At 39.6% G+C, this 19,350-nt stretch overlaps 1 protein-coding gene across 1 annotated transcript in view; it reads right to left on the bottom strand.

Annotated features, from left to right (window-relative positions):
- STK26 (serine/threonine kinase 26) overlaps positions 1-19,350 on the bottom strand; it is a 53,584-nt gene that overhangs the window by 2,090 nt on the left and 32,144 nt on the right. The window contains exons 4-11 of the mRNA XM_035008720.1: positions 10,788-10,844; positions 6,351-6,459; positions 6,109-6,266; positions 4,711-4,896; positions 3,412-3,560; positions 2,029-2,122; positions 1,525-1,587; positions 1,307-1,443 (exon numbers count right to left, since the gene is read on the bottom strand). Coding sequence (XP_034864611.1) covers positions 1,307-1,443; positions 1,525-1,587; positions 2,029-2,122; positions 3,412-3,560; positions 4,711-4,896; positions 6,109-6,266; positions 6,351-6,459; positions 10,788-10,844 — 953 coding nt within the window. The remainder of the gene's footprint in view (positions 1-1,306; positions 1,444-1,524; positions 1,588-2,028; positions 2,123-3,411; positions 3,561-4,710; positions 4,897-6,108; positions 6,267-6,350; positions 6,460-10,787; positions 10,845-19,350) is intronic.

Raw genomic sequence — 19,350 nt, 5'->3', positions numbered from 1 at the left:
ATCTGCCTTTGGCTCAGGTCATGATCCCGGGGTCCTGGGATCGAGCCCCACATCGGGCTCCCCGCTCCCCGGGAAGCCTGCTTCTCCCTCTCCCACTCCCCCTGCTTGTGTTCCCTCTCTCGCTGTGTCTCTCTCTGTCAAATAAATAAAATCTTTAAAACAAAACAAAACAAAACAAAAAAACCAAAATCCCTTCCATATCTGATTTGACAACCTCCAGCTGACTTGTTTGCAAATTGGAAAAGAGCGGAAGTTGTCCATGAAAATCTAAGGGATTTTAAAGAGGGGTTAGTTTAGTGTATGAGGACAAATAGGCTTCATGAGATAGAAGATCTATCAGAGTGTGTGATTTCATAGGCCGTATAGTTTGTTCTAACTGGATCCCAGTGGCATCACAAAGACAAACAAGTAGAAAGATGCACCGAGAAGCGATATATAACAGGATTGAGACTAGAATTAGTATTGCTTTATTCTGTTGGAGCTAAGGAGGTGTGTGTATGTTTGTGCATGCATACAAAAGTCTGGTTTAAAAAGAGAATGTAAAAATTAAATGTATGAACTTTATTGAATGGGAACAAAGTTAAAGCAACAATTTGAGACAGTGTGGAAACTGAAGTCAATCATCAGGATCTTCTGTACTCTGTATTGACTTCCTCTACCTACAATCCTTCCCTTAACTTTTCTTACGGGGGCTAAACGTAAGAACTTCAGCACTGGAAACTATGTGAATAGTAGTGTGATGAGGGCAGTGGCAAGAATGAAAGCATTCCCGGGCGCCTGGGTGGCTCAGTTGGTTGAGCGACTGCCTTCGGCTCAGGTCATGATCCTGGAGTCCCGGGATCGAGTCCCGCATCGGGCTCCCTGCTCGGCGGGGAGTCTGCTTCTCCCTCTCCCACTCCCCCTGCTTGTGTTCCCTCTCTCGCTGTGTCTTTCTCTGTCAAATAAATAAATAAAATCTTTAAAAAAAAAAAAAAGAATGAAAGCATTCCCAAATGGTATTTACAAGGGCCCAAATAAAAATACGCTCTGTGACCTTTCGTCTATCCCCCCACTAGCAGGCGAAGGAGAAAAAGACAAAACAGGCCGTTTCTTTCAGGGGGAAAAGTACCTTGTAATGCCCGAAGATAATTCCAAAAGCTCGTGTTTAAGATGGGCGACAAATAAAACAGTTTTAAGCATACAACTATTAAGAAGTGACTTAATAATTAGGAATAGTTGAAATGACTGAATCAAGGTAATCATATCGTATCATAAACATCCCACAGAAAATGTCAAAATAATTTCTTAAATGACATTTCAAACTTACTTTTGAAATTTTTCAATTAATTTCTTCACCATTTTATCTGTGATGCCAGGACAGGCGGCTTCAGCCACAGCAATACTTTTCTCAAGTTCTTCAATTGCCTGATTCCTGCTAGCGTTATTCTCATCCTGCTGTTTAAGCTGAGAAAGATCAATAGCAATAACATTTAAAATTACCAGACTTCTTAACATAGATATCCAAAGCTAATGATCCGTACTTACTTCAGCAAACGCAGGGGTGATTATCATAGACAAACAGCTCAGGGTTTGCACAAGATCTTGCTCCTTGGAACAAAGAATATAGATTATGCCCATGAAATGAACATAATAAGTCATGGTGTTCTTATTCTATAACAAGCGAGCACTAATTTGAAACCTCCCTCCCAAAAGACCCAATATAAGGCACGTCTCCATGCTTCCTTCCCACCCATCCATCATCCAGAAGGCCTCTTAACCTCTAGGATTACATCAGATATCCACGATTCCACTGGGTGTATGCATGTCTAGGTAAATTGCATTTAAAAACATACCGATGGCCGCTTAAACGACTTCCATGACCTTTACTTAATTAGCTCAAAACTAATGGCAAGTGAAGCATACTATGGACACAGTGAGATAGGCGGGCATTTAGGGGTATTAAATTCTAATAATTTTTGGCCATCATAATCTCACTCCATTAGTCCAAAAGAGTCTATCAAGAGGAAGTGATCACTGCCATGTACATACAGCCCCATTCTGTAGCTTCTTTGGATCAGGCTTCTTCCGCACGGTGGTAAAGCTCCATTCAGGATGAGTATTATTTTCTCTGCTGGTGGGTTCCCTAAAGAGATGGCCCAAAATACTAATATAAGTTCCTAAATAATTCAGCTTGGTAAAAATATCAAATCATTGATACCAAATCAATGCAGCCAGACTCTGAAGAGTTGTTCTGATATATAAAAAAATCAGAGTATAAAAAAAAGCATTCGGGGGGCACCTGGGTGGCTCAGTTGGTTAAGCGACTGCCTTTGGCTCAGGTCATGATCTCGGGGTCCTGGGATCGAGCCCCACATCGGGCTCCCTGCTTCGAGGGAAGCCTGCTTCTCCCTCTCCCACTCCCCCTGCTTGTGTTCCCTCTCTCGCTGTCTGTCTCTCTGTCAAATAAATAAATAAATAAAATCTTTAAAAAAAAAAAGCATTTGATCTTGGTTTTGGGTGGATACTACAATTTACTGGAGAAGAGCAGTGGTCTTCAATTCCTAAGTGTGCATCAGAATCACAGGTAGAGACCTCTTACCATATAGATAAAGGCCTGCCCCCACCCCTCCCCACTGACTGGATCAGGATCTCCTGGGGCGTGGCTTTTGGTTCTTTTTTAAAGTTCCACGGGCTACTTTCATGGGCAGCCATGGCCAACAAACTGTTACAACAGGGCACAAAAATCATCCTGGTATTTTTTTTTTTTTTTAAAGTAGGGCAATTTCTCATAAATGCAGGACTCTGAGAGTATTATCAAAAGAAATTTTGTGTTGCCTTTGTGCTGATTCAGCCAGTGGAAGAGTAAATTCTGGTGTAACCTACAGACTTCCCTGGTCTACATTAAGTTAGGGACTTAGAATCTCAGATGTCAATGTCAATGCTGCAGTTAGAAAACTGGTGGAACTTTTTTAGGGAGGTAGAAATCATATATAGATGAATATTTAAATATATCAGTGTGATCACAGTTTAGTATGTGGCCAAGGGGTGGGAAAGGCCTGGAGGTCAGTTTTCCAGAAGGATTTTGCAGGTTTGCCCAAAGTATGAGAAGACACAGCCCCTTATCACTTTGGGAAAACTAATATAACACTTTTAATCGAATCTTGTTCCAAAATTTTGTAATATACTCAAGTATCCACTAGGGGTTAGACCGAGACCATTTAAAAATAGCGCAATTCACTTCTAAGAAAAAACCTGTTTCCAAATTCATTGTACTCCACAGACTATGATTTAAAAAGATTTCCACAGTTTCTACAGTAAAACTTTAAAATAAGGTTTATATTTTATGCTAGAGAAAGCATAGTGGATACTAGTTATAAGATAGGCAATATTAGAGTGGGCTACCTACATAAAAATTGAATGATTTGTACATACGAATCAGAGCCCTCAGAATCAGATTCATCATCACTGTGCCCTTCTGCCTTCCATCTCTTAAAGCGATCTATCAGTTCGGTCAGATAAGAAGTCTTCTTTGAATTTTTTACAATGAATTTGTGTTTCAGAAGTTCTTTAGCTGTAGGACGCTAGGGAAAAAGAGGAAGGACACATGAATACTTCCAGGTTCTTTATGATTGCAAGGGGTAGTAAAAAATTATTTCAATGATTAAGCAGAAAAGGTACATCTGAAAAGTAGGCCTATAAACACGAGGACAACTAAAATGCTGTAGGGCAATAAACAGCTAATTCTACTTTTTGAAGTGGCTCAAGGCAACCAAATTGAACTTACTACCTTGGTACCAATTTGTTCAAGCCCAGGGGGCGAAAAGGTGGCCTACCTACCAGCAAACTGGCAGGCAGGGACCTCTCAAAAGCAGAGAAACACAGAACAGGATTTTGAAAATAAGTTAACATTTAAAAACATTTCAATATAGTGCTTTCAAATACTCTTATTATATTTACTGTAAGTTGGACAAATGGATGACAACTAGCAAGGCTGTAACTTTATTATCATCTGCACACATCGTATGATCCCCAGATTAATCCTTTCTCCATCACACATTAATTCATAGTGCATCTAAATGCAAATACCGGGTGCTGTGGGGGATATTTCTCCCCTAGGGTTTTGTTAATATCAGAATATTCATTCTCAATTTAAAAACAGTTACATCAAAACTTAGTTCTTGTACATTTCTAGCTTCTAGAAGTCACCAGGCAGCTTTATTTTAGAAACAGTAAAGCAACTGTGATCAAATCTGCCAGGTAAATGAGTGGAGTCTATTAGACTTCAGTAAAAGCATACAACTTAATATGCTGGAATTTCTCAACATTAAATTTTTAAAGAAGTGAAATGCACACATCACTTTCCATGAAAAATGAAAACACAGTTGAATAAAAATCACTGTGGGTAGTTACACGTGTACTTTAATAATGACTTCCTGTAACAGGAACTTTATTTCTCAAATTTCTTTCCCTCTGAAATAAGAAATGATCAATAGAATAAGGAAGGAACTAGGGACCATGAGAAAGAGAAAAAGATACAGAGGAAGGAGAAAAAGTAAGTAAGGATCTTGTTAAAGACTGAACAGAATTAGCAAGAGAGAAGAAGAGCCAGGTTCCTAGAAGGATCTTAGACAATTTTCACATGCACCGTATTCCTCACTGTAGAAAAATCACATTTGCTTATATAGATTTAATAATCAAAAACAAATAGTAGTAATAGCAATATATACTCACAAATGACGGATCTTTGTTCAGACAAGCATCAATAAACTCCTTAAAGGACTTAGTAAAGTCTCCAACAAGAGTTGGAGGATTGTTTTTTGGAATAAGAAACAGAACTCTCATCGGATGCATATCAGAGTTAGGGGGCTCTCCTTTGGCTAGCTCAATAGCAGTGATTCCCAATGACCAAATGTCAGCCTGGAATAAGAGAGAGAAAAAAGTATTAGCTCGAAATTCCATTCCAACAGACTGCCATGAAACAGCCTGGGTGTCACATGATATTAAAGTGTTTCAAGAGGGGCACCTGGCTAGCTCAGTCAGAAGAGCGTGTGACTCTTGATCTTGGGCTTGTGAGTTTGAGCCCCATGTTGGGGGTAGAGAGGAAATCAATCAATCAATCAATCAATCAATCTTAAAAAAAAATAAAGTGTCCCAAGAAATGTAATGTAAATGTAATAAATTTTTATTAATTAAATTCATTTATTTAAAAAAATTATCAAATTCCTTAACGTTTTGCCAGACACCACATTCTGGGCACTGAAGATTGAGGTGGTGAATAAAGCAGACAAAAATCCCTGCTGCCAAGGGGCTTGTGTTCCAACAGAAGAGATAGATAAGTAAATAAATAATATGATGTCAGACGGTGCTAGGTTCTGTGAAGAAAAGAATAAAATCAGGATAAGGGAATAATGAATGCTGGGGTCAAGGGCTGCAAATTTTACACAGGATGGCTAGGGAAGACTACTCTGTGAGGTAATGGGTTTGTTTTTTTTTTTTAAAGATTGATTTATTTATTTTAGAGGGGAGCAACAGAGGGAGAGGGAGAGTATCTCAAGCAGACTCCACACTGAGCACCGAGCCCAACATGGGGCTGATCCTACAACCCTGAGATCATGACCTGAGTGGAAACTAAGAGTTGGATGCCCAACTGACTGCACCACCCAGGCGCCCCTACCGTGAAGTAATGTTTAAGCAGAGACCTGATTGGAAGGAAGGTTATTCCAGATAGAGGGAAGGGTGAGTGCAAAGATCCTGAGGCCAGAGTGGTACTTGATATGTTTGAGGAACAGCAGTGAGGCCCCTGTGGTTGAAGGAGACAGAATATAGAGGAGAATAAAAGGAGATGAGGCTGGAGAGGCAGACAAGGGCCAGATCATAGACAGCTACGTATGTGATAGTAAGGACCTTGGATTTTATTCTAAGTGGGATGGAAGGCTATTGAAGGGAATAGGGTCAAAATATTAATCAGCATCCTGGGAACTTACGATTTAGCAGGAACACTTGACATAACACTAGCTTTCAAAATACTTTTAAAAGAAGGAAAATTTGGGCAGTTTTTTTACATCGACTAGCATGCTATATAAAACCTATTATTAAAAACAAAACAGCTTTGTACAGGTAACACTTTACTTTTGAGTCATAAGCTGACTGTTGAATAACTTCAGGAGCCATCCAAAATGGTGTTCCCACAAAGGTATTTCTTTTGATTTGTGTATCTGTCAGCTGGCCAGCAACTCCAAAGTCAGCCAGTTTAACATCTCCTTGTTCCGACAGCAAGACGTTGGCAGCTGTGGGGAAAAAAGAAACAAAAACCCCTCAGCTTCCTCAGAATGCAGCTATGTTTCCCAGGTTCATATAAGATTTCTGTATACCTTTTATGTCTCGGTGAATTTTCTTTTCGGAATGCAGATAGTCCAGACCTTTCAAAATTTCCTTCAGCATGGTAGCAATCTGGAACTCATCAAATGGACCAGCTCGAAGCTGAGGGGGGAAAACACACACACTTTTACACACATCCGAACAATCTAGTTCAAACTTGGTATTATCTTTGAAACAAGGGAATCACTTAAATATATGAAGCAATTCTGCTTATTGAGCCAATATTGAAACAAAGGGGAAAACAATTTAAAAGGTGAGGGATGAGAGTAAACAAGTTAAGTCAAAGGGCTGAAAGGGTTTTTAAATGATTAGATTTAATCTTGAAAGATAATAGAAGCAGTGTGACCTCTGTACCAGCTCCAAGTCCCGAGGTTCCTAAATATTTACATCCAAGATTTAAGAAATATGCTTAAACAAGACGGAATTAGCTTTCTTTTCTTTTTGGCTAGGAAAAAAGAAATCAGCTACTTAAATTTTGGCGTTGGCTATTTAAATGATTAACTATTTACACTAAACTGATTTTAGGGACAAAATTCAAGAAATGTTTGAGATCAGTCAGCCCACAGCATGGTTCGGTTCTTAGCATTTGTTGGATCTCAATTACTTTGGAAAGCAGAGAGCCTTTTTGAGACCGAAATTTAAAAGTTAGCCAGGAATACGATAATTAATCTATTCAGACTTTCATTGTAAAAAAAAAAAAAAAAAAAAAAAAATCAAATCTTGAAGGGATACGGTTTTTCAAATAAATGTAACACATTTCCCTTTCTTTCCCCATCCCTGTACCAAAGCCAATAGTTCCAACTGGAATACAAGGAAAGCAATGATTAGGTTTCAGGAGAACTTGTAATGGAATATCTGAAAATCTCTCTTTAAAATAAATGGTTATTTTAAAATTCTGGTACCTCATAAAGCACAAACAGTGGACTGTACAATATTACAGGAAAGGGTGGGAATCTAAAGTCAGAGCTGAGGTAGAGTTCTGTTTGCTGGAAGGAGGGAAGAGGTGGTGAAAATCAAACATGGCCCATTCTGCCTCACACTGGGAGGGATTCACAGCTCTTTGGCACCTTGTGTATTTCATCTTTCATGAATGCCGTATTTATTCTGAATAAAGGGCACTTTCATGTTGAAATTTAACAGCTTAAAATAGACCCCGTACTTCAGTCTCATCATTGACTATTAACTGTGGCCTGGATATACAGTATACTCTGGGGATGTCCGTAGTTCAATAGGTGCCTTTCCTAGGTAACATTATCTATTTACTTATAAATCTATCAACTTCCACCCCAAAAGTTTCTATTTAAACAGGAGTGATTAAAGTTGTTCTCAAAGGTGAAAATGGCATTTTATTGATTGCTGGCAATGAAATTCTGAGGGACTACCAAATAACTGAGAGACACAAGTCATACTAAGGATTTGTAGTTGGTATCACTGATCATAACATGTTGACAGGGGCAGAGGAGGTATACCCTCAGTTACTTAAGAAATCGGGCAAGGTCTGTAAGGGATACTACTTGTCATTCTGAAGGACTTCCAAAAGTGGCCTGGATGAGCCAATATATTATGTAATACAGAATTTTTAAAAAGTATATTTCTGTAAAAACACACAAAAAAGGGGTTCTACAGACCCACTGGCTTATCGGGTATATTTAGGTCCAGTTTAAAATTCAGGAAAAGTACAATCTCGATGAATGGGGTACTGGGGGAGGATGAGAGGGAGAGGCTCCATGGCAGGGAAATGGGAATGGGGTGCTACAGCTGAGTTTTTCCTGGTTCATTATCAGACAGAAAACTATTTCAAGGCTTGTGGTTAAAATATTTCCTTGGCCATGTTGACAAGAATGAGAAGATGAGAAAAAAAGGGAGTTGGAAAGAGAACGAAGGTAAAGTCGATGGAACAGAGACTGTTTTTTTATTTGCTGTACAACCTTGGGAGAGATAATGCTGAAATCTTGGTCCATTGGCCTTGGAGTGCATAATTGAACTCCTCAATGACTGAGGACTGTGCCAGTGTCTCTAATAGCTAATACCTCTGCCTCCAGGGCTGCATACTGGCCTTGGGTAATTTGCCTCTATTGTCTACCGAGAGCATGCAAGAGAGGGACATCTGCTCTTTCACAGACTGTATACTTGTGGGCCTGGGGCTCTCCCCCCACTCCTTTGACTTTCAACCGGTCCTAATCAGCCGGTCCTAATGCAGCACATTGCGTTATGCCTTTTCTTATGTTTAGCATATTGTTTCCAACTTTTTTCTTTGGTGCCCCTATTTTATTCTATTAGCCTTACTGTATGAGTTTTTGTTGTAAGCCACCGCAATTCTTCCTGGAAAGAAGTCAGGGATGATCAATTCCATAAAATAACCTACAATATGCACAAAGTCTGTTCATACACAACTAAGTTTTTTTCAAGAATGGGAGAGAATCTTGAGGTATACACTCTAAAATGCTGATGTCAGTTACAAGTCATAATCACACTCCTTTAGTTGGGCACCAGTTTAAAGTGAGAAATACTCTCTGCCCAGCATCCTTCTTGTTTTCTCTTGTCCCTAATAGTGCCCTCCCTCCAACCTAATCCTTTCTTAGATTCCCCAAATGCTAGCATGCTTTTGTATGGCACATTTTCTCATCATTGGCCCTCCTTACAAAGGCCAGTTACATGAACTTTATCATTCAATCACAGTGTTCTTGAATTTGTGAGCGAGAGAAACAAACCTCGAGCAATTACTAATCGAATTTCTTCATTCAATATTTGAGGAAATCAAGGCACAGAGGTTCAATGGCTTGTCCAATATTAGCCAGTTAGTCAATGGCAGAACCAGGACTAGGACCTAGGTCTCTTGATTTTCTGTGGAACAGGGAAGGGATATGGTGAGCACCTTGGGGGACCAGATAAGAGGAACTGTGATCAATTTGGAAAGGGCTCTTAATATTTAAAAAGTAGAAGAAGGAGGATCATGGCACAATTGGCAGGCTTCTTGTAGAGCTAATGAAAACACTATTGTGGAATAAAACTATGTGACAAGAAAAATGGAAATGGGGTCATTTAACTTCAAAAGAATGAGATCTGACTCCATAAGCATGAAGGATTATTATACAAAGAAACACCAGTTGTGTTCTATCACTAGAGAGGAGAGAGAAAGAAAAAATGAACTCAAGCTTTAGGATATAAGAATTAGATTAGACACAAGGAAGGATTACCTAACTCAGCAACTGATTAAAATGAGATGAATTCCTAGAAGGAGATGAGACTCTCCATCAAGTTTAATTACCATTTCTTTAGAATGCTTTAAATATGGTTCTGTTTAAAGGAAAGAAAATCTCTTACAGTCATTTCTGTTCATAGGATTATTTGAAACTTTGCAGTCATTGGCAGGGAGGATTAAACCCTTTTAGAAATATTTAATCACTCACAGTTGGGAAAACTCATCTCCACTTGAAAATAAGAGTTAAAATATTATTTGATGATCTTAATCATCAAAACACTTTATTTTTAGAAACAGCATACTCTATAATTTCAAAAGCAGAAGCATCCTAAGAAAATATAAGTCATATAATATTGAAGACAGAAGGGAACTTAGCAGTAACTTCTTTGTTTTATAGGATATCCAAGTCTAAGGAATTTATGTGTCTGGTTCATAGGCACAGATTTAGTTATGAAGATAGCTAGCCCCATAACCTCAAACTCCTATAGGCCAGACCAGTGGCCATCCTACTACACAAAGTTGCCTCTAGTAATGAATGCATATTGAATTTTAAATACAATGTCATATTAATAAAGATTTAAAGAGGGGGGAAACAGCAATGATAGAATCACACCAACGTGGGGAAAACAACCTGTGTTTCTCAAAGGGATTTTGTGTACAATCACTGCTTCATTGGGTGAAACTTCTCCTGCCGGATTGCAGGATTTTAGTATCCTGATCTCTGCCCACTAAAATGGCCCTAGCAATTCCAAGTCATTATCACAACCAAAAATACCATCACATTTCCAAATGGCCTATGGGGGGCAGAGAGAATTCTGTAGGGAACTGGGTCCATAGGCCTATTTGGTGAGAACCCAAGAACCAGTTTTAGTGACAGTTACCTGAATCACATATTTTAAAAAATCCAAGAACGCTCTGTCTTTTCAGGGAAACGCTTGCAAAGTAAAACTCTAAACTGATAGCAATTGTCACATACAGTCCTAATTTGCAGAGCTTTATTTCATTAAGCTATTTGCATTTCATACACACTCTAAGAGTGTCAGCAATATGCCCAATCCTGCAATCTAGCTCAATCTACATGAGGGTAGTGGTCCTGAATAAAGAGCTTAATTTGAACATATTAACTACAGCAACCATTCAGCTTGCCCAAAAGCCACTGCTTACTCCAGTTGAAAGAAAAAAGTTAAAGTATAGATGTGTACGTGTGTAATTATTTAAAAATACTTACAAGATCCAGTGCTGAACCACCACCCAGGTATTCCATTATTATCCATAATTTTGAACCCTGTAAAAGCCATGAAACAATTTAATAATTATAAACCTGAGCCAAATAACATACTAGCATAAAATGTTAAATCTGACATACTGGTTCTAAAATACAAGTTTCAAATTAGTTGTTTGAAGCCCAGCATGTGTTTTTTCCATAGAACATTACAAATAAAAGTAAAGTTCTGAGTCTTTTTTTTTTCCTCCCAACCTATTTAGCCTGTGGTCTAGCTAAATGAAGAACAAATTATTATTATTTTTTTTTACTGTTGAACTAATAGCAATTTTTATAAAACCCAGAAAAAAAGAAGCCATAGCCTTAAATTATTATTTTGGAAGATTTTGAAAGGAAAAGATAGTTACATTAAAGAATGAGGAGGTATATGGAGACTTGTAGAAATTTTAAATGGAGCTTCTGGGTACTTCCCATGTGATTTTAGAGTTTGAGTACACTGGATGGTTTGCCTTATTAGAGTTTTTGGCTTTTGTTCTCATGTACAGTACCACTTTTTTTTTATTCTTATGTTAATCCCCATACATTACATCATTAGTTTTAGATGTAGTGTTCCATGATTCATTGTTTGTGCATAACACCCAGTGCTCCATGCAGAACGTGCCCTCCTCAATACCCACCACCAGGCTAACCCATCCTCCCACCCCCCTCCCCTCTAGAACCCTCAGTTTGTTTTTCAGAGTCCATCATCTCTCATGGTTCGTCTACCCCTCCGATTTCCCCCCCTTCATTCTTCCCCTCCTGCTACCTTCTTCTTCTTCTTCTTTTTTTTTTTTCTTAACATGTATTGCATTATTTGTTTCAGAGGTACAGATCTGAGATTCAACAGTCTTGCACAATTCACAGCGCTTACCAGAGCACATACCCTCCCCAGTGTCTATCACCCAGTCACCCCCTCCCTCCCACCCCACCCCCCACTCCAGCAACCCTCAGTTTGTTTCCTGTGATTAAGAATTCCTATCAGTGAGGTCATATGATACATGTCTTTCTCTGTTTGACTTATTTCGCTCAACATAATACCCTCCAGTTCCATCCACGTCATTGCAAATGGCAAGATCTCATTCCTTTTGATGGCTGCATAATATTCCATTGTATATATATACCACATCTTCTTTATCATTCATCTGTACAGTACCACTTTTATCAGCCATGATTCATGGGCATTTTTGGTACACATGTGGAGCCTAGAAAGGATATTGTCCCTCCTCGCCCCCATACCCCTACTGCCAAGGTTCATGGCTAAGAGAAAGGGAGTGTGTAGCTTGAAAAGCATAGGATTACTTGATTACTCCAGAATTAACTTCACTGTTAAGTTGTACAGGAAGAAATGGGGCAAGTACATGTATATAAATTTCAAATCAGGTGCATACACACATGCATATAAATTCCAAATCAGGTGCACACACACACACCATTCAGCAATGTCAGATAAAAATTGGAATAAACCATTAAGTCTTTTCTTTTTTCAGCTGTAGCCTCAAATACAGGGGACACTTCTCTCCCCAAATCATTTCATGAGTGCTATTCTCTGCATTGTTGTGGGACTACAGACTTGACTATGAGTGGAACAGTTGATTTTACCATCCTGGCAAGGAGCCAAGTTATGAATGGCTTGTGTTCTAAAAGTCCATTTTTAAGTAAGGGTTTCAAATTTGGAAAGCAAGCATTTTTCCCATAAAAAATAATGTCAAGGTTCCTGGGGTAGTCCCCCACAAAAGACAGTTGAACACGAAGGTCTCCACAGTATAGCAGGAATAAAGCCAGAGAAACAAACTACTATTTACACCCTCACAATGTTTCCAGGGGAAAAACCCACTCAGTGTTGTGCTTCATCTTGGGATGTCAGGGACATATTTCTTACCTTTACAGCCCCAGCTGTGGGATGAAGATTCTCCAGCTACTGCCAGGAGCCGTCAAACTCTAAACTCCCCGGGAAGTACTCAGGAGTTCCAATCAAAATGTCCACGTGTCCCCATGAGGCTGGGGCTTCAGCATGGCAAGAGAATGGACCCCAGGAACATGTTCATGTGTTGGGACTGGGAGGTAGCCTAGTGTTAGGGCCCACGGAGGAAGAGTTTGGTTAAATTAAGATGAAAGGATTCCTCCTTCCTTTCTGGATGCTGACACCATGTAGGATGCACGGCGGAGGGGGGCGGGCAGAGGGAAACAATGTACCTTCCCCCCAGTCTCCACAGCCACTCCCCTATCACAGCCTGAACTGAAGAAAGAAAAGAGCTGAGAGTCTTTGCCAGGGGCGGTGTCTAGGGTAGGAAAGAGAGGACATACATCCCCATAACAGTGGGGAGGGGAAAAAGTTCTGGGAGCGCTTCAGGTAACTTGTTTTTATGTCTCGAAATCAGGCCCTCGGAACCTGAGACTTGTCAACCTGATGTGTCTTTATCCTTCTTTCAAGAGAAGAAAAAAACATTTCTCACAACGCCGCATATCCTGAGAATTTTTTCTTTTGCCACAAGTTTGTTTCTAATAAGTCCTATGTTCTACCTTATGAACTCAGAATGCTTCCCATGCACCTGATGTTTAAAAGGCAAATGAAAAGATCTTATTAAACACGTGTATCTGTTTTCTAGTTCTGCGTGAAGGAAAGCATCTGTTTTCCGAGTTTGAAACAATGTGTGTCCTTTTTTTTTTAAAGATTTTATTTATTCATTCGAGACACAGAGATACAGAGAGAGAGAGAGAGAGAGAGAGCGCACGAGTGGGGGAGAGGCAGAGGGAGAAGCAGGCTCCCCACTGAGCCAGGAGCCAGACGTGGGGCTCGATCCCAGGACCCTGGGATCATGACCTGAGCCGAAGGCAGACGCTTAACCATCTGAGCCACCCAGGTGCCCCAATGTGTGTCCTTTTTTGGGGGGTACCAACTCAAAACAGAAACTTACCAACTGTCTGTTCTCTGCTAAAGCATATTCATGGACAGCTTAAAATGTTATTAAAGTTAGGAGCAAGCAACTTCCAGATCTGAAAAAGGCGGCTTCCTCCTTGCAAGCAAGCCATTGGGTGGGATCAGGACTCTTCGGAAACAGGGCAGGGAAGGAACCAGAGGTGCTGGAGAGATTTCCTGCCTGCTTCCTTCTGATCGCCATTTCTGGAGATAAGCCTCACTGGAAGGCCTTCACTGGAAGGTGTGGGGGCTGAAGCCAGGCTAGTGGGGCTCTTCCCTGCTCAAGGAAGCTTCACCCACAGAGGCTCTTCTCACAGGCTCCTTTCCACAGCAGGTCTCAGGGAAAACACCAATCGCAAACAAAACAAAACCGAAAAGCCTAGACTCTATGTTTATGTTCTTTTGGAGGACTACAACTTCTACCTTTGATTTCTGTGAAAAGATGTTTGTGTTGGAGAATGCAAATAAGTATGTTTGGCTTGCTTTTAAATAATTTAAAAGGCTGAGATGGTATCTACATACCGGTTTAAAATTCCAAAAGAGCCAGGGACTATAAACCATAACCGTACATCCGGCACATTGAAGCGGAGGAAGTCCCCGAAGGAAAAAACTCCACTTCTCCACTTACAAAGTGACCCACACAGTTTCACAACGGGTTGGAGGAGTAAGTTTAAAGTCCTGCATCAACATGGGTGGTCAGGGGTTAGGAAGTGGCTCTCTGTTCCAAAATTCAGAACGCCTAAAGAGTAGGGATTCTAGAGTCGTACTATTTACTGGGGAGAACTTGAAGCCTAGTGTCAACAGATTACTGCTGTCCGCAGTATCACCTGTCACCCCACAGGAAGGCCACTGAACCCCACTGTTTGCTGCTAAATAGACACTTGGCCAAAGCGGGGAGAAAGGCTACTGTGGAATTTGGAATTCATTTGTTCATAGAAAAAAAAAAAACAAAACATTTAAAATACCCATTATCAGGGCGCCTGAGTGGCCCAGTCCATAAGCGTCTGCCTTTGGCTCAGGTCATGATCCCAGGGTCCTGGGATCGAGCCCCGCATCGGGCTCCCTGCTCAGTAGGAGGCCTGCTTCTCCCTCTCCCACTCCCCCTGCTTGTGTTCCTGCTCTCGCTATCTCTGTCAAATAAATAAATAAAATCTTAAAAATAAAATAAAATAAAATACCCATTATATCTATTTGAGAGATGATTATTGTACTATATATTAAATACATGTTGAATTAAATGGGCCGGTCTATGAATCGCCTAGCCAATCACGACATTGACCACATAATCCAACATGGACAACTAAAGTCAGCCAGTTACCAAAGGACAATTGCTGTCTGACTCCACTTATTTTTTCAAGATTTTATTTATTTACTTATTTGACAGAGAGAGACACAGTGAGAGAGGGAACACAAGCAGGGGGAGTGGCAGAGGGAGAAGCAGGCTTCCCGCTGAGGAGGGAGCCCGATGCGGGGCTCGATCCCAGGATCCTGAGATCATGACCCGAGCCAAAGGCACACGCCCAACGACTGAGCCACCCAGGCGCCCTTGATTCCACTTATATAAGGAACCCAGAGTCGTCAAATTCCTAGGGACAGAAAGTAGAATGGGAGTTACCAAGGACTGTGGAGAGGCGACAATGGGGAATTATAGTTTAATGGGTATAGAGTTTCAGTTGAGGAAGATGAAAAAGTTCCGGAGAGGGATGGTGGTGATGGTTGCACAGCAACATAAATGTCCTTTCTGCCACAGAACTGTACACTTAAAATGGTTAAAATGGTAAATTTTATGATGTATATTTTACCGCAATAAAAAAGAAACAGCACGTAAAATTTTATAGAATCACAAGGGAAAGGAGAGGAGAGATCATCTTGCCACATGCTTTACTACCCTTGAGTCATTTTCTTCCAAACTAGAATAGCTTCTCTATACTCCACCCTCACCAAAATTATGCTCAAGTTCTTGTTCAAATGCTACTCCTTGTTAGGGTTATTGTACTTGATGTACCCACATTAAGTGGGTAATGCGAAGCAAGTTAGATATCTGGGGCTAAGGAGAGAGGCTAGAACCAAAGACATGAATTCAGAAGTTGTCATGATAGGGGCGCCTGGGTGGCTCAGTCGGTTAAGCGTCCAACTCGTGATTTCAGCTCAGGTCATGACCTCAGGGTTGTGGGATTGAGCCCCACATGGGGCTCACAATCAGCATGGAGTCTGCTGGAGATTCTTTCCCTCTGCCCCTCCCCCCTTTCAAATCAATCAATCAATCTTAAAAAAAAAGTTGTCATGACAGGGTGGATGAGACTGACCAGGGCAAATATGCAGAATGAAAGGAATATACATAGTAGGGCACTCAATAAGTAAATGTCAGCTAAACTGAATCTAATATGGGGCTCCTTAGAGTGTGTTATCTCAAGTTTAAAGCTATATTTGTTTTGAGGAAAAAACATTTTTCCCTCCTCAACTTCCTTCAAGTTTTATAAGACAACTCCAAAATATAATTTTTAACTAAGGAACATTCCAGAAACATTCACCATACACTGGGAGTGTTAAACACACACAAAAGTCTCAGGAAAAACAGTGAGAAGGTCACAAAACTTTACAGACTCTATTCTGGAATATTTTACTTCTGTCATTCAATTCTTTTTTTTTTTGATAAATATCAAGGTGGTGGTATGTGGAGAGGGGGGGGCATATTTCCTTAACATAAACAGAAATCTAAAGGCGATTTTCAGCAGCAAAATAAAGGCATGATTCAAATTCTATTCAACGCCCGAGTGAGCTTCATTTTAAGATTTACATCGAACTAGAAAAATATTTAAAGATTATAAAAGATTTTTCCAATATTATGAGATCAGAAGGGAAGGGTTTGCTTATTTTAGCATTCTTCATAAAGACTAACTTTGTCTCTCAAGAAAATCTGCAGTGAACTAAAATTAAAGGAAAATACTGTGGTCATACTGATGTTTGTCTGGTTTTTACTCTTGTTTTTAAAAATGAAGTTATACAGTGAGCTCAGTCAAAATGAATACCTTGTACATTTTTGCATGTTTCAAGGAAATCACTACAACTACATACAGTTTCAGAGAGCATATAATTTTCTCTCATATGCAATAACTTTTCCTCCAGCTTACAGTGAGGTCTTGGTTATGTATGACATGCTGCGTAAAGAGAACCTGAGAAAAACCCATATCCTACTATACTCAATTAACTTGACTCACAAAATCTCCCATGTCATCTGAAATGGAAGGATGCGCCACAATAAAAACATAAGTCGATTGATAATGCAGGTCCCTGATGGTACTTAGAGGATGTAGCCTTGAGTTATATTGACTGCATTAAACAGAACCCTGTTATATTTGATGCGATTTTAGTTTTAAAAAAAAAGCAAGCCTACAGAGTCTCACTACGTTTTAATATAAATGGAAAATAAACAAGTTGGTCAATTTAAGTTGGTAATTTAAATAAATGATACTAAAAGGTTATAAAATCATAAGCTATTTCTGTGTATATATATGCACATGTATACAGAGATAATACACATACATTTATTTACTCTAATGTAAATAGATTCAGGATACAAATAATCAACATCAGCCAGCTGTGAATTTCTACAATTTTATCAAGAAGTGACATGTTTTTCAAAGTAGTCTTTCATATCGTGGACTTTAATTAATGATGGTAAAGGAGATAAAAAACAATTCAGTTTAATCCTTTAAGAAGACATCATGGATAATGGCCCTGATTCACTGACTAGTCTGAGAACATTCTATAATCAAGATTTGGACAAGACAATCTGTTTTATTTATTTAAATATTAAGTATTTATGGGTGACTGGTACATGTACACCATGAGGGGAATTTTTTAAAAACATGAAATCTTAGGAATAAATAATACAAACAGAGCTATTATAATTCATTTCCCAAGAGAGTACTGAGTCTGAATCAAGAAAGGCTATAAGCATCCAATGAAAACAGTCAATACCACGTTGATACCCATTTTCAATATAATATAGAATAACCCATTTGGAATAGGGCTTATTTAATATTTTAAGTCAGTTACCAAAAAGAGCTTATCTGTTGTTACAGATGCCTAAGAATAGCAAAGGTTTAGGTTTGCTCTAGAGTAGGTCTGGAATTACCAGGATTCAAGCCAGAAAGAGTAAACCAGAATGCATAAACCACACACACAACAACAACAACAACAACAACAACAACAAATTCCTGAGGCTGCCTCAAACCAAGCCTGCTATGGGAATCAGGAGGGGGACCTAAATGTATTGAGACTGAGTGACCTCTCAGGATTCCTTAAAAAAGAGTCTGACCCGCTAAATAAGTTTTGTAGGAAAGAATTCAAAAGCAAAATATGCCACAAAGAATCAAATAATTGTGGGTACAATTAAAGAGAGCAATGGCTAACACTGAGAAGTAAATTGAACAGGAATTACCATCTCCTCTAGGAAGCCTTTCATTCACACCACCGCCCTCCCCCTAAAATGAGAGAAGTGACTACTTGCCTATTTGTGCCCTATCTGTACCTTGTACATACTTAATCACAAAATCTGCACCCTTTTAGTGCAATGTGGGACTGTGCACTCCTTAATGGCAGGGGTGAGTTATTCATTTTTTTGGCATGAATTCTACCCTCTTTTTTAATTTTTTAATTATTTTTTTATGTCATGTTAGTCACCATACAGTACATCATTAGGTTTTGATGTAGTGTTCCATGATTCATTGTTTGTGTATAACACCCAGTGCTCCATGCAATATGTGCCCTCCTTAATACCCATCACTGGGCTAACTCATCCCCGCACCCCCCTCCCCTCAAACTCTCAGTTTGTTTCCCGGAGTCCATAGTCTCTCATGGTTTGTCTCCCCCTCTGATTTCCCCCCTTCATTTTTCCCTTCCTTCTCCTCATGTCCTCTATGCTATTCATTTTTTAAAAAGATTTATTTATTTATGAGGGGACGGGAAGGAAGGAGCAGAGAGAGAGAATCACCAAGCAGACGCCTGCTGAGCGTGGAGCTCAATCAATGGGGCTCAATCCTACGACCGCGTGGAGCTCAATCAATGGGGCTCGATCCTACGACCCATGGGATCATGACCTGAGTCGAAACCAGGAGCTGGAGGCTCAACCGACTGAGCCACCCAGGTTATTCATTTTTATATCTCCAGCACCTAATACAGTGTATGACACATAGTGACAGGTGTTTAAGGATTTATTCTACCATACATTCATTCCACATTCATCTAATTCATGTAATATTAGAATAAACAGGCTTTGAAAAAAGGCAGTGAAATTTATGATTTCTAAATCAGTAGTAACTAATATAGATAGATTATCCTAGGGTTTATTTGGTCAGCAGAATACAAAAAGATAGCATTAATTCTTACGCAGGCCAATAGCTTGATGAGTTATAAACACACCCTTTTTGGCCTAGAGATAGATGAACAAAAAAACAACCAAACAAACAAAACTCTTTCCCGCCTTGTAAACCCTGAAAAGCAAAGACCTAATACTGCCTTCCTTTGAAAAATTTCAACATGGGGATAAAAATTTTTAACTTTAGGGGGCGCCTAGGTGGCTCAGTCGTTAAGCGTCTGCCTTTGGCTCAT

Source organism: Mirounga leonina, unplaced genomic scaffold, assembly GCF_011800145.1.
Source record: "Mirounga leonina isolate KUSES-001 unplaced genomic scaffold, KU_Mleo_1.0 Mir_101664, whole genome shotgun sequence".
Classification (NCBI taxonomy): Eukaryota; Metazoa; Chordata; class Mammalia; order Carnivora; family Phocidae; genus Mirounga; species Mirounga leonina.
This window is presented reverse-complemented; position numbering and strand designations above follow the sequence as displayed.